General features: G+C 46.6%; 6 protein-coding genes across 6 annotated transcripts; 2 read left to right on the forward strand and 4 right to left on the reverse strand.

The window, feature by feature from the left end:
* Positions 1-88: 88 nt before the first annotated feature.
* On the reverse strand, positions 89-826 carry N7469_008724 (2-deoxyribose-5-phosphate aldolase; the record flags this gene model as incomplete). The annotated part of the gene is made up of 1 exon (XM_056647642.1): positions 89-826. One exon carries the CDS (start codon positions 824-826, stop codon positions 89-91), a length of 738 nt encoding a protein of 245 aa, XP_056497407.1.
* Positions 827-2,342: 1,516 nt separating this feature from the next.
* On the reverse strand, positions 2,343-3,536 carry N7469_008725 (glutaminyl-peptide cyclotransferase family protein; the record flags this gene model as incomplete). Its single annotated transcript, XM_056647643.1, has 1 exon — positions 2,343-3,536. One exon carries the CDS (start codon positions 3,534-3,536, stop codon positions 2,343-2,345), a length of 1,194 nt encoding a protein of 397 aa, XP_056497408.1.
* Positions 3,537-3,807: 271 nt separating this feature from the next.
* N7469_008726 (uncharacterized protein) lies at positions 3,808-4,728 on the forward strand (the record flags this gene model as incomplete). Its single annotated transcript, XM_056647644.1, has 3 exons — positions 3,808-4,018; positions 4,084-4,242; positions 4,316-4,728. 3 exons carry the CDS (start codon positions 3,808-3,810, stop codon positions 4,726-4,728), a joined length of 783 nt encoding a protein of 260 aa, XP_056497409.1.
* Positions 4,729-5,234: 506 nt separating this feature from the next.
* On the reverse strand, positions 5,235-9,029 carry N7469_008727 (mismatch repair ATPase MSH6; the record flags this gene model as incomplete). The annotated part of the gene is made up of 5 exons (XM_056647645.1): positions 5,235-5,924; positions 5,987-8,373; positions 8,428-8,611; positions 8,666-8,713; positions 8,787-9,029. 5 exons carry the CDS (start codon positions 9,027-9,029, stop codon positions 5,235-5,237), a joined length of 3,552 nt encoding a protein of 1,183 aa, XP_056497410.1.
* Positions 9,030-10,703: 1,674 nt separating this feature from the next.
* On the forward strand, positions 10,704-11,663 carry N7469_008728 (uncharacterized protein; the record flags this gene model as incomplete). Its single annotated transcript, XM_056647646.1, has 2 exons — positions 10,704-10,996; positions 11,054-11,663. 2 exons carry the CDS (start codon positions 10,704-10,706, stop codon positions 11,661-11,663), a joined length of 903 nt encoding a protein of 300 aa, XP_056497411.1.
* Positions 11,664-12,407: 744 nt separating this feature from the next.
* Positions 12,408-12,808, reverse strand: N7469_008729 (uncharacterized protein; the record flags this gene model as incomplete). The annotated part of the gene is made up of 3 exons (XM_056647647.1): positions 12,408-12,453; positions 12,539-12,606; positions 12,674-12,808. 3 exons carry the CDS (start codon positions 12,806-12,808, stop codon positions 12,408-12,410), a joined length of 249 nt encoding a protein of 82 aa, XP_056497412.1.
* Between the last annotated feature and the right edge of the window lie 344 nt (positions 12,809-13,152).

Genomic DNA, 13,152 nt, shown 5'->3' on the forward strand with positions numbered 1-13,152 from the left:
AAACTTAAATACTTCATTTGTGAAACATCGCCAAAATAATGAAACACGGACTGTCCAGCTAGCATTCCTTTCCTATTACTACTAGCTTCTAGTAGCCGCCAGCCTTCTCCTGCATGGGGTTGAACGTCACGACTGTTGGCTCATCGGTGATGCCGCGTTCCTTCGCAGCCTCAAGAATGGGAATCGTAGCAGTAGCTCCGATACGTGTCACACCTAAGCTCATAACATGCAGTAGGTCATCCAGGGTCCTCACGCCGCCTGCAGCTTTGATTTGGACATTTGAGCCCGAGTGCTTCCTCATCAATTTCAAATCGCTAATGGTAGCACCAAGGTAGTTGTAAGAACCATCAGCCTGTTTGACAAATCCATAACCTGTAGAAGTCTTCACAAAGGCAGTGCCGACTTCCGTGCAGATTTCACATAATTTAACAATATGTTCCGGCTTAAGGTAATCATTTTCAAAGATCACCTTCAAGATAGCTCCGTTACCAATAACAGCCTTGTTGATTTCGTCGATCTCGCGCTTAACATATTCCCAATCACCACCAAGAACCTTTCCAATATTGACCACCATATCGATCTCTTGACCGCCAGCTTGGGCTGCGGCAACAGCTTCTTGCACCTTGATTTCGGTGGTGCTGTTGCCGTGAGGGAATCCGATCACTGGACATACCAGAACGTCAGAGCATGAAAGTTCCTTTTTGGCGAGTGGAATCAAGTAAGGCTTGACGCATGCAGTGGCCACATTGTTGTCTCGAGCGATTTTGAGACCGGCGAGGATATCGGCATCGGTCATTGTTGGATGTAACAGAGAATGATCGATCATTTTGGCCAGCTGCTTCAGCGTGACCGTGATGGTATTTGTGGGGGAAGTCATTGTATCAAAGTATCTTGTTCAATTGAATTACGTTGGATATTATTCGAGGATTTCTGGCTCCCTTTTAAAATGAAAGATTCCGGGAAAGTTTCAGTCTCTTGATAAATGGATCGTTTTGATCCACTGTGGTGCCTCTTGACCATTTTATACCCATCTTTCTTCCATTGCCACGGATCGGAAGGTTTTCCTTTTGAGGACATGCATGGAGCCAGGAGGCTCAGGTACCTGGTGGAAGATTAGTACCTGCTATATTCGAGTGCAATGATGCTTCTTGCGAAAAAGTTGCCGCTGTTCCGACGGGACAACTTGTTACTACCTAGTATTTAGTTGAACTAGGGTAAACAACCTGCCCAGTTCCAACCAGCTTATGATTGTGATCCATCCATCTCAACGTCCATGTCAGGGGAATGAAGCAGAATATGTAATTGGAACAAAAGTAAAGTAAGATGACTGTATACGCTTGACACAAAACTCTTCACTCAAAAACCTATATTTATGTCAGAGCTATACAAAGTCGTCCAAGCACTTGTGCCGTCTTCAAGAATCGCAGTGTAAAAGGGCTCTATACCTATAGAGCCCTTTCCCCCTAAAGTCCGAATCGGGAAATCATCCCGGTGGAATGTCACCCACATCTAGGATCTACAAATCTCCACATCGACATCGATGGATACTTGATGGGTATTTATATGGTGATGGGGGGGATTCTGGTATCAGATATATCAAAGGTAGTGCCTATAATGAAAAGGGGGAAGCTTATTTGGATCGCCTTTAAGCTTTGGAAAGCGAGAAAATTGAAGGATTCGGCAATATTCAAGTTTTTGGACATGGATGGCTCGGGATTAGAAGCAAGTCGCCAAATCGTGATTTACTGTTCAGCAGGAAGTCGGACCACCCCGATAGATGCTGTAAGAATAAAAAGTTGCTTCCGCGCCTCGAGTCTGACAATTACTCAAGTCGGGATTCAGGAAGTACAAGTGGCATCAAAGACAGGTCCTTCCAGTACTTGGACAGGCTCTGGAAATTCGTGGAGCAGCTACTCAGAATATTATAGGTAGACTTTACTATAAAGCAGGCAATTTTTCGCGTTCTGATGGTACGGCGTGTTCCGTAATTGATTATTCTTAAACGTAGATGTCTGATCTACATGGGGAGACCAATGCCTCAACCTACTAGGACAAAATACAATAGATCGAACCATCACAGGCCATTCCCTTTTGTTGTTATGGTCGTCAGTTGAGCCGCACTGAGGACTCGTCGAGGCTAATAATAGTTGGAGATCACAGAATGATCCTCATTCCAGTTTTGAGTTCATAAATCCTTAATTTCTAATTGTAATGCGAAATCAGCATGATCACTATGCAGATTGAAGTGCAGCGCTAAAGGCTCTGATGGGTATATAACATGAAACGGGTATATATAGTCTTCGCAAAGATAGCAACGGGGCAGAAAAAAATATGGGATAGGCTTACAACTCGCTCTTCTTATTGAGATAACTGGCCTCCATCTCGAGCTCTTCATCCCGTCGTGACTGCGTATGCTCATCAAATTTCAAGTAGCCCTCTAATTCCATCCATTCGGCTGCAAAAGCACTAACCACCAGACCCCAGTCTTCTACTGTGGCCATATCGAGATGCTCAGCGTCGTCATCAAGCGTATGCCAAACAGGCGGAAATCCCTTAAACGGAGCAAAGTCAATGACATGAAGGATTTCAACACCGCGTGCTAAGAATGGGAGATGATCGTCTGAAATTCCACCCAAGGGGATAACGTCGTGCGAATCCTTTTTTGAATCGGGAAACCAAGATTCTTTCGAAGTGGATTTCAATTGACCGAGAGACCGCAATCGCTTTTCAGCCGCAGCGAGATCTTGGTACGCCCAATGAGTAGTTTGGTAATATGATTGGATATGCGGGGTCTTTGAACCAAGAAGGTCGAGCAGAACAAAGAGCTCAATAGATGAGAGTGGTGTCCTATAAGCCGACATAGCTGGATAAAATTCCGAGCTCCAATTCGACGCCAGGGAGCGTGCCCCGTATAACGAATCTGTATCTGTCCAATGGTCAAAAGCCTCTTCGCCGTCCAGGAAAATGACCTGAATCCCATGGACTTCTTCGAGAGATGCGTCTACACCATGCGGATACATTGCCGCCCATTTTTCGTCCAAGGCTTTGTCAATGGTGCGCATAGCGTGCATGAGAATCGCACATGGTGCAGCACTATCGATGGCCCCAATGAAACCTGTTGGCGTCAATTTGCTATCGTAATGCGCAACCAAAGTCAAACGTCCAACATCGCCAGCCGGAGCGCCTGGAGGATCGCGCGAAGCAATAAAGTTGACGAATGGGACTTCCTTCCCCTTGGAGACTGGGGTTGTAGAAGTCGAATTTTGTAGCTCTATATTCCACTTCGGCAATGTTGTTCGAAAGAAATTGGCAAAGTGTTCAAGGACAGCTTCATGTCCTTCTGTTCCGGGGACGCGAGTTCGAAGGATTGGTGAGAGAAGGGAGCCGGTATGGATATCGAAATCCTCACTCGCACGCGGTAGCGATTTCAAGGATTCATCAGAGAGTTTTTCATAGGCGTATCCGGGTAATAGAAAGAGAAACAAGCCGAGTATCAGAATAGAGTGACCGAGAAGGCCATGATAAGCCGGAGACATGGCGTCGTGATAACTGGTCAGCTGTTCATGACTTCGCCAGTATGATAGAAATTAGAGACCCAGGCCGGCTGTGGACTCGAAAAGAGGATATTCAAAGAGAAATTAACAGGGGGAATCAACCATTTAAAGAAGCAAGGCCGAAAGAAAGGAGGGAAGCAACAAAGCGGAACGGAGGGCGGTCGGCGATAAACACGGGAATTGCCAACAACCTCCGACGTCAATTTGATTGATTTTCAACTGATTATTATATTCAACACTTGGCTTGCACTCGATGCGTATTCTACTACATCCCACATTACGAGCGCTGCCGAGATCGTCTCAGCGCGATCTGCGCAGTCGAATTTGGCTGCGCTTCAAGACTCAAGCCCCGCGTCCATCACAGCGCAATGCGCCTAAAGTCACCGGCCCAAAAATTACTACCCCCGAACCACCTACGACAATAACTTCCTCCGCGGAATCCCTCAAGACGACAATTCGAAAAGGTGTGACAAAGCATATTCTACGCTGCGAGGGGAAAGAGTCTATGTGCTGATTGTTGGGGTTACAGGACCACCGGAGCGTATCTTGGTTTATTATGGAGGGACCGGTCGAGCCATGTACCTCGGTATGCTCCGAGTCACTACGATTTTCCTCTTTGGCGCTGCATGTTTCATTGTAGCGCCAGCATGCTGGGCCGACGAAAGTCAACAATGGATGACTCCGCTTGGTAAGTTGCGCTTGTCCACGACAACCACCCTTGTCTAGCCTCAGGTAGCTAATACCATGGGCAAAACAAATAGTAATCATAGGAGGTGCAATTCCCATGGTCTCATTCGCATACGTCGCCTCATCATATGTCAATTTCGTCCATCTCGCTCTCCCCGCATTTGCGCGCAAATCTCGAGAAATGGCCGTGCACTACGCCAAAGACCTCCCACCTACAGCAACACTATACATGAACACAATGCGGTGGAATACAATCCCTCGCCAAACCACGGTTCGGTTGGGTGACCTTGTTGCAGACAAGCACCCTATTCGACCCGTAACTTTCCGGAATACAAAGCCTGTCTCGTTACCTTGGTACAGAACAAAGCCGCCGGCTCAATTCTTTACGGCGGAGCAGAGTCAGCCTGGCAGACAGACCACGGCTTTTTATCCTGAACTGTGGCCGGCTATTTATAAGCGGATCCAGGGACAGACGCAGAGACGGTAGTCTTGATTACGATCAAATTTGAAATAAAGGTGGTGGCTGTTTTTTGTATGACTGTATGATACCTTGCATCTACTTTAATCTGTACTATAGCTCTCAATGCATACAAACCAACTTCCTGGAAAACAATCTATAGCAGCAGAGGAATTCTCTAAGGTGATTTGCAAGTCGGTGAGTTATCTATTTAATCTATTAATTACCCATGTCGATGCCGAATCCAAGGTTGTACATCCCAAAGACAACGCCGCTCAAACTAAAAATTGCAGATGCAATCCAATTGAGATGTACACTTACTGTACGAATAGAGCGGCAAATTGTCAAAAGTAGTACGAAATACAAGAATGAACGGAATTGGATAGATGGCTCAGCTATGATGCTTCCCATTATAAGATAGTAACAACTCATAACGCCTTTTGACCGAGATATCTGACAAAAAAAACCACAATGTGACAAATCATAGTAAAACAAGATACAGCAGAGAAATACAGCATCAGATGAATTAGAACTGTTTACAAAGCTTCAATAGCCTTACGGAGAACCTCCAGTCCACGATCGGTAATATCACCCTCAGTTTCACCAGAAGAATCACGCAAAGCCCACGCAACATCACTCCACCAGCCAAGACCAACATACCCACCACCCTTGCGGCGTTCGAGACTCTCCTTGAGTCGACTGGTATGTTCCCATTGTTTGGCAGCCTCTTCAGCTCGCTCAATCACCTTGTTCGGAATACCACACATGGACGCACAGTGCATACCGAAACTACCCTCTGCAACGCCATCTTCAAGCTTGTAGAGGAAAGTCACGCGGCGCTCAACGTCATCGACATGAATGGCCATACGCTTGGGTGTGATTTCGGGATGGCCTTCAAACTCGGTTGCGAGTGAGTGGTAGTGGGTCGCGAAGAAGCCCATGGCTCCAATGTGAGTAGCAATGTGATGCAAAACGGCCTGTGCGACTGCAACACCGTCGTAGGAACTGGTGCCACGACCAAGTTCATCGAGAATCACGAGGGATCGTGGTGTGGCTTCGGAGAGAATCTTTTTCGTCTCGGAGAGCTCGACGAAGAATGTGGATTGCGCAGCGAAGATATTGTCGTTGGCTCCTAGGCGAGACATGATCCGGTCGACCGGAGTTAACCGGGCAGATTGACAGGGAAGATAGCAGCCGATTTGAGCCATGATGACGGCGACACATGTCTATAAGAGTATTAGTTATAGTCTCACAATTAGATTGATGAAGGTGGGGATATAATCCATACCATTCGGAGGAGAGTCGATTTTCCGGCAGCATTGGCACCAGTCAGTAAGTCGATATTGGCGCCTTTGCCACCAAGTTGAACGTCATTCGGGATGAAGTCTTCGACAGAGGAAAGAAGGCATGGGTGTCGGAGTTCCTCAAATTCGAGAACGCTTCGCTCATCATCGACAAAGACGGGCCGGCAGCTTGGCTGACCAAGAGATGCAGAAGCTTTAGCCAGACTGATCAAGCAATCTAACTGAGAGACAACACGGACAGCGGCGAGCCAGATGCCATAGTTTTCGTCAAATCGAGCGTGGAAACGGCCGGCGACTTCTTTGACAATCTGACTGTGGGTTTCTTGGGCTTCTTGCAGTTTGCGAATGGCACTCCGAAGCTCGGGAAAGTAGTAGCGTTTTACTTGCTTGGTGGCAGACATTTGATCCCAGTTCTTTGGGATATTCTTCACTTTGACTGGCACCTCAAGCTGATAGATCTCCTTGCCATTGTCGCGGTAACAGATGGCTGTGGAACCTAGGTCCCGACGTGCTTTCTTAAGTATGTTATCGAGGTCTTTGTGAAGCTGCTCAATCGTTTCTTGTGAGTTATCGAAATCGCTCTCAACCCCAGTCTCAGGGACCAAGATACCACTCTCCTTTGCCTTGGAACGGTCAAATGCAGTTTTCCAGTAGGCAAGCAGCTCAGTCATGTCAGGCATAGCAGAGATTAATTGCCCTATGATCCCATCACCAGATCCACTGTCTTTAAGCAGCCCGACAGTGTAATCAATCTGCTCGAACCCCTCGAGAACGCGGACGAAATCTTGAGCCTTGCAGTTTCCGGCATGGACACGCGAAATCAAACGCTCCAGATCCGGCATCTTCGTCAATTGTGAAGAGAATTGGTCTCGGACACTTGGGTCGGCATTCAGGGCATCGACGGCATCCAATCGCGCATTGATTCTCTTCGAGTCCATCAAAGGATGGCAGACCCATTGCTTGAACAGGCGCTTTCCGAATGGTGTGATACACTTGTTGAGCAGTTGGAATAGAGTGCCATCTACACCACCGTCAAATGAGTTGGCGAAGATTTCCATGTTGATCAAAGTTTGGCCGTCCAACACCAGGCTAGATGCCTTCTTGATCGGATCATACCAGGTAAAATTGCCAATGGTGATAAGATCTTTGTCAATCTTCAGGAGGCGCAGATACTGGGTCAACGCACCAAACGCAGACATCAAAAGTTCTTTCTCTCGTGCTTGGCGTAAAGTCTCTGGCCAGGCTGTGATATTGTCGTTATCGTCAGAAACAAAATACTCGGCAGCATCAAGGTCCCTGAGCGTGATGTCCGCCTCCCAAAACTCTTTTCCGGGCTTGAGATAGTTCCACAGAGTAGTAGGACCCGTGTTGTTCTTTAAAATACGCAACATCTTATGTGAAACACAGCCCTTCTCGAGCAGCAATTCTTGGGGCCGCGTCTGTGCCACAAAGGTCTCAAACTTGGTCAAGTCGACATCATCCACAAACTCGGAGATGAAGAATTGGCCGGTAGCGGTATCGACAAAGGAAATACCGAAAGCAGGGAGGTCATCAACAATGGCTTCCTTGATGGCAACACAGTATGTTGACATATCGTCCTGAAGCATCGATCCTTCAACAAGTGTACCGGCAGTGAGCACGCACGCAAGTTCACGTTTAATGATCTTATCTTCCTTTCCAGGCTTCTTTCCATCACGCTCACGCATTTCTTTACCCAGTGCAGATTCAGACTGATCCACGCGGGCAATCTTGTAGCCCTTGGCCACAAATTGGTTGGCCCAATGAGCCAAACTCATCTCAGGAACACCAACCATACGCATATTTACTCTGTCCGTAAGCTTGAGGTCAAACAATTGATGGCCGATGGTGGCGTCATTCTCGTAAAGCTCGTAGAACTTGCCCTTCTTGAAGAATACAACGGTGTCCCAGAACTTCTGCTTGATTTCCCAGTATTGCTTCTCGAATGGCGAGAAGCGGGACCAGGCTAAAGGAGGGATGTAGATTGTTCGAGGATCGAAATCGGGATGTCCTGGAGGGTTCTTGTCGATATCCATAACATTTGCCAACCAAGGATACCGCTCCTCAGGATCCTTGACATGGGCCTTCTCCTTTTTTGTACTTGTTGGAGTTCTGGAGACCCTTTCACGCTCTTTCCGGGGCTCTGTACTCTCAGGGTCAAATGCCCACTTCAAAGCAGTCCCACCTGAACTTTCGGGGATATCCAGATCGAGGTCCTCGTCAGCCGGCGGGGGAGGTGGAAGCGAGGAAGAGTGATTCGAGCTCTTGCGCACAGTCTGAGGAGCCGATCTCTTCCGCTTCTTTGGTGCAACTTCTTCATCGGAGTCATCGGCAACGACAAAGTCGTCCATATCTAAACTGGGTTAGCGAGAAACTAAGATGGCCATGCTTAGAACAGGATCTTTACCGTCGTCTGAGTATCCACCGTCATCCGCGGCAACTTCGAATTCGTCCTCGCTTTCAGGAGAGGTCTTGCGTCGCTTGGCCGCACGACCTCCAGCTCCGTTCTTCCGGCTGGGACGGAAGATCACATCATCGTCGTCTTCGCCTTCCGAGTCCGATTCCTTATAGCTAACTTGTTTCTTTTTCGACTATACCGGTATTGTCAGTATACTAGCAGAATATAATTAGTGATGTGGACCTACTCGGCGCGAAGGGGTCATTGTTGTGTCCTGGCCGGCGTTGTCTTCGGTCTAAAAAAAGAGCAAGTGTTAACTATGGGCGAGGAGGAAAAGAGGGCAGTCGGCAAATGGCAAACCAACACACCTTTGCAGTATCGGCATTTTCCTCATCGTCTTCGGGTATAGGCAAATCGCTACTTGGCACAGGAGTCAAGTCTTGCGCAAAACTCGAGAAACTTCTCTTTTCTTTAGGTTTCGTGGCACTAGAATTACGCTGTTCCGATGCCCTTTGAGCAGGGGACGAGGCAGGTTCGCGGGGTTTAGTACCAGATGGGGTTGCAGGAGATGACTTTTGGAAGAATCCCAAGATAGATTTTTGGCTCTTCATATTCTGGGCACTGGATGTTGTTCGTTTTAGTACGGAGGGGGGGTGTGCCGGTTGGCGAGGAAGCGTCTCCTTTGGCCATGGTCAATTGGAGCGGATTAGGGAATTTAGCGGATGATAATTCGATCGCTATAAATTCAATGCATACTGATATAAAAGGAATGGAGCGAATGGACGTGAATGAGAGAAGGATGAACAAGAGGAGGTTTCCTTTGGAGTTGATCCAAAACGATCCGCGCGAATCGCGTCGACGCGTAAAGTGCCCGCGCGGGTTAGTCAGCGTCTTCCTTGCTTGATGCATCACATTTACAGTATTTAGCTAGAACAATGTACGGCGGTTGGTCTATCGAAGCAACAAAATTGATTGAATCTGATATGTTTTGGATCTGAGGATAAATGCGATTTTGTGCAGCCAGAGCTGGTCTGGCGGTAACTTGGATCGAGTAGATCAAAGTGGCGGGGTTGAAGTATACACTGAAGCATATGCACACGCTATAGATACAACATCTACTAGATAGTATATTATAGATAGTTGTGTGAGGCTTGATACCCAGAAAGGTCTCCAGATCTTTTTATCCCGATCTATTTGAGTATCAACGCATAGGTATGTATTGATCACGTCAAATCCAACGAAGCTTAATGTGATTCTACGTTTAAATCCATAGAGACTTTGGTATGGAATAATAGAAATGTACGAGATCCGAGAGATCGCTAGACGGCGCGCCTAACATAAAATCCTACTACTATCCCTAGAGTCCAGTGGACACTAGGGCTAGTAGTAAATTTAAGTGTAGTACCACCAGTATTCAACAAATGACTCCTCGATACATAAAGGTATATCTGTTTTTCAGCAGATACAATCCAACTTTCAATCAAGCCTGTCTACTTCTGACCAAGGACCCTCTTGGAAACCATTCCACTGCACAAAGTTTCATAGCCCTAATAGCCCGCGGCACTTGTCTACATCTGTGGGCGGCAGACTCAATGCATGGCACACGCCACGTCGACACTGGGCAAGCTACAATCTGCATTCCGTTCGCCGATCACCTTGGCGTGGGTGCACGCGGGGTATTTTACAAAAAGTCATAGGAGAAGATACTTAGTCTGTCAAGAAAAAGATCAGTTTAAGATAGTACAATTAAGATGCCATGACCGTCCATCCTATAGACGACTAGCTTTGCTCGGGCTACAATCCCTATCAACTTCATATCAACTATGAACAGCGATATCACCGTTTCACCCACTACTTTGAAGCTATCTAGCCTTAGTTAGATCTGTTAATTACTGTTTTCTAAGTAGTCTCTATTCTCTACACCATCTTATCTCTTTGAAATACTTATACTCTCAAATACTGGCCCCGAGATACGATTCCTTGGCATTCACAGAAGAACCAAGTGGTTTCAGCCCTCAACGAGCCAAGATATTCAAATACAGGTAACAGACTGGTATGTTCCTAGTATATTTGAAAAGGTAACCTAGCCGTGAACAACCCAGAGAGTTGCCCAGCCAATTTCCCCCAATGTTGACTCAGCGAGGCCACCCATCTGCTCAGGTGGTCGTCCTTAAAATGCACCACCTACGTAGGCCAATGTCTCCCCTAGATGTACCTGATTTACCTTTTATCATCCCCTGAATGCCCGTAAACATTGGGTCTATCGGCCAGTCACTCGTTGAATCATGTCAGCCACATTAACCTCCACAACATCCACAGAGCAGCCTCTACCGTTGACAACAGTATTTAGTCCACCGAGTGAATGTCTGACTGATCTTTGGGTACTCCAATCTCAGTTTAGGAAAAGAACTTCCCACTGGGGCCATTTGGGTCCTGCCGATCCACGGCGATGTCTCCCATCGGGCTGGTCTTCCGACTCGTATTTCTCACCTGGAAACGCATGTCCTAGCGGGTGGAAATCAAATGGGTATGAGGTTAGAGGGGACGAGACTACAGCGACCTGTTGTCCAATATATGAGTACGTATTTTATACCACCTATTAAAGGAGAGATATTAATATTATACATTATTTTAGAAAGAGTAGCTGGACTTTTACGCCGCGTGGCTCTGCAACAGTTGATAGACCATGGCATAGTTTCGAGATTTGCGACTACGGTATTAATTCCACCGTGACGTACACAGCATTAAACACCAATGAGAATGGCCTCTCAACGGAAACTACAACCAGATTACAAACTCCCGGACAAAGCTGGAATGCCTACGGAATTGAACTTCGCTGGCGCGCCACGGATCCTAGACCTGTCCCAGCTACATCCACAACCTCGGGGGATGCGACACAAACAGCGTCGCCATCGAAAGGAAAAAGTCCCTCAGGGCTCTCGACAGGTGCGAAGGCGGGGATTGGAGTTGGAGTTGGAGTTGGAGGTCTGTTGATTATTTTGGCTCTGGGGTTTCTGATACTTCGACGACGAAAACATGGACAAGATAATACGAAGTCTCCTACGAACCGCTTGTTCAATATACAGGAACTCTCTGGGGTCGGAACCAGTAAGGGTAAGCCGCATGAGCTCAATGCGGATAGCAACTTGCATGAAGTTGGGGCCAAATCTACTGTTGAGAAAAATGGGTCTGACCAGGCACCGCTGAGAGATCCGGTGGAATTAGATGGTTCAGGTACGAGGTGAGGGAGTTTATTTGTATGTCTTCGCACTCTGAGTTAATCACAAGCCCTCAAATATTTATTCGCCTACCTGTTCGAAGAGAGTACTATTAATATTTGCATTCCCCATATGTGATTCAATTTATCCTGCTGCATTGTAGGAAATCCCACCTTAATGATGACCATGAGAATGGAACTCAACTTGAACCAACCATACCGAGATAGAAAAACCTTTCTTTTTAGTCATTTCATCTTCCAATTCAAAAGTGGCTAGCAGTAAACGACTAGAGCTGCACTTGTAGTATAACTGTATAGATATGAAGACGTTGAAAAACTGTCAGCGACATGGCTACATCAATCAAGACTCTAGCTTTATTTTGACTATAAACGCCCTTTGAGTGATGCTATGCTAGAATCAAATCTGCAACAATCCTGGATCCTTTTTATAATTCTAGGTTTCCACATACATTCGAGCATTGCTAAATCGCCACTGACTATCTGTTACTAAATCTTGAGTTTACTTCTCTTCAAATATTACCTTGACAGAGTACCTTGACAGAGGATTATACTACATTGAATACAAACATTCGACATCAGAACATCGTTATGTATCTAAGGGTATACCATGAAACAAAACCGATACAAAGTCCTCAAATCATATCCATTGCTCCAGTGCTTACTCGCTCCTGAGTCCAACAAAGCCTCATACAAATAATTATAAAGAACAATCCGAGGAGATATTAACCATGAAATATAGTAACTCAGATCTTTAGCAGCAGCACTCGCAGCACTCGAAGCAGCAGAGACCAGCACAGCTAAATACACATGCAATCAGTTCACAATTCGTTTGGATACAGTATATCCGGCCTCGTTCGGGACTCAAAATTGAGTGGAACTTACACTCCACAGCAGACATCTTCACCTTCACCGCCACCACGCATGTGGACATTCATGCCTTCGGGACCTTGCTGTTGGATATTAGTATTAATCTGTAGAAAGAATGGGGTTGTATGTCGATTGTTGAGGGTAACGTACAGGCTGCTGGTTGACGGAGTCATTCATGGTAACGGGGCTATTGGGCTGCTGAACTTGAACAGTGCGAGAATCCCATTGAGATTCAGGGGCCGATTCTTTAGCCGGGGAGAACCAGTTCTTGATAGCGTCGAACATGATGAGTTTGGGTAGTTCTAAGTTGTTATTTTGTTTTTTCTTCCTCTTTCAAGTGATGGTAATTGTAGTAAGAGAGAAGAAAGACCGGCTCACTTTACCCCCGTCAATAAATAGGGGCCACATGCTCCAAATAACTAGTCAGATTCTCTACATAATTAGTGGAACTGCACTGTACATACTGAATATTGAACGTAGAGAAATACAATCTCGGCTGCCTGGCCAGTCGACGCCAAGACACGTCATACGTGGAGACAAAAAGCTTGGTGGTCCCTGGCCGATTGTAGGGCAAAGACAAGATGCGCCCTGCGGATTCGTCGAGAGTGTTTCTCTTACGTGGGTTTAAT

This window comes from Penicillium citrinum (assembly GCF_028827155.1).
Source record: "Penicillium citrinum strain IBT 23319 chromosome Unknown utg000008l:1.0-2707905.0:1.0-2709502.0, whole genome shotgun sequence".
Taxonomy (NCBI): Eukaryota; Fungi; Ascomycota; class Eurotiomycetes; order Eurotiales; family Aspergillaceae; genus Penicillium; species Penicillium citrinum.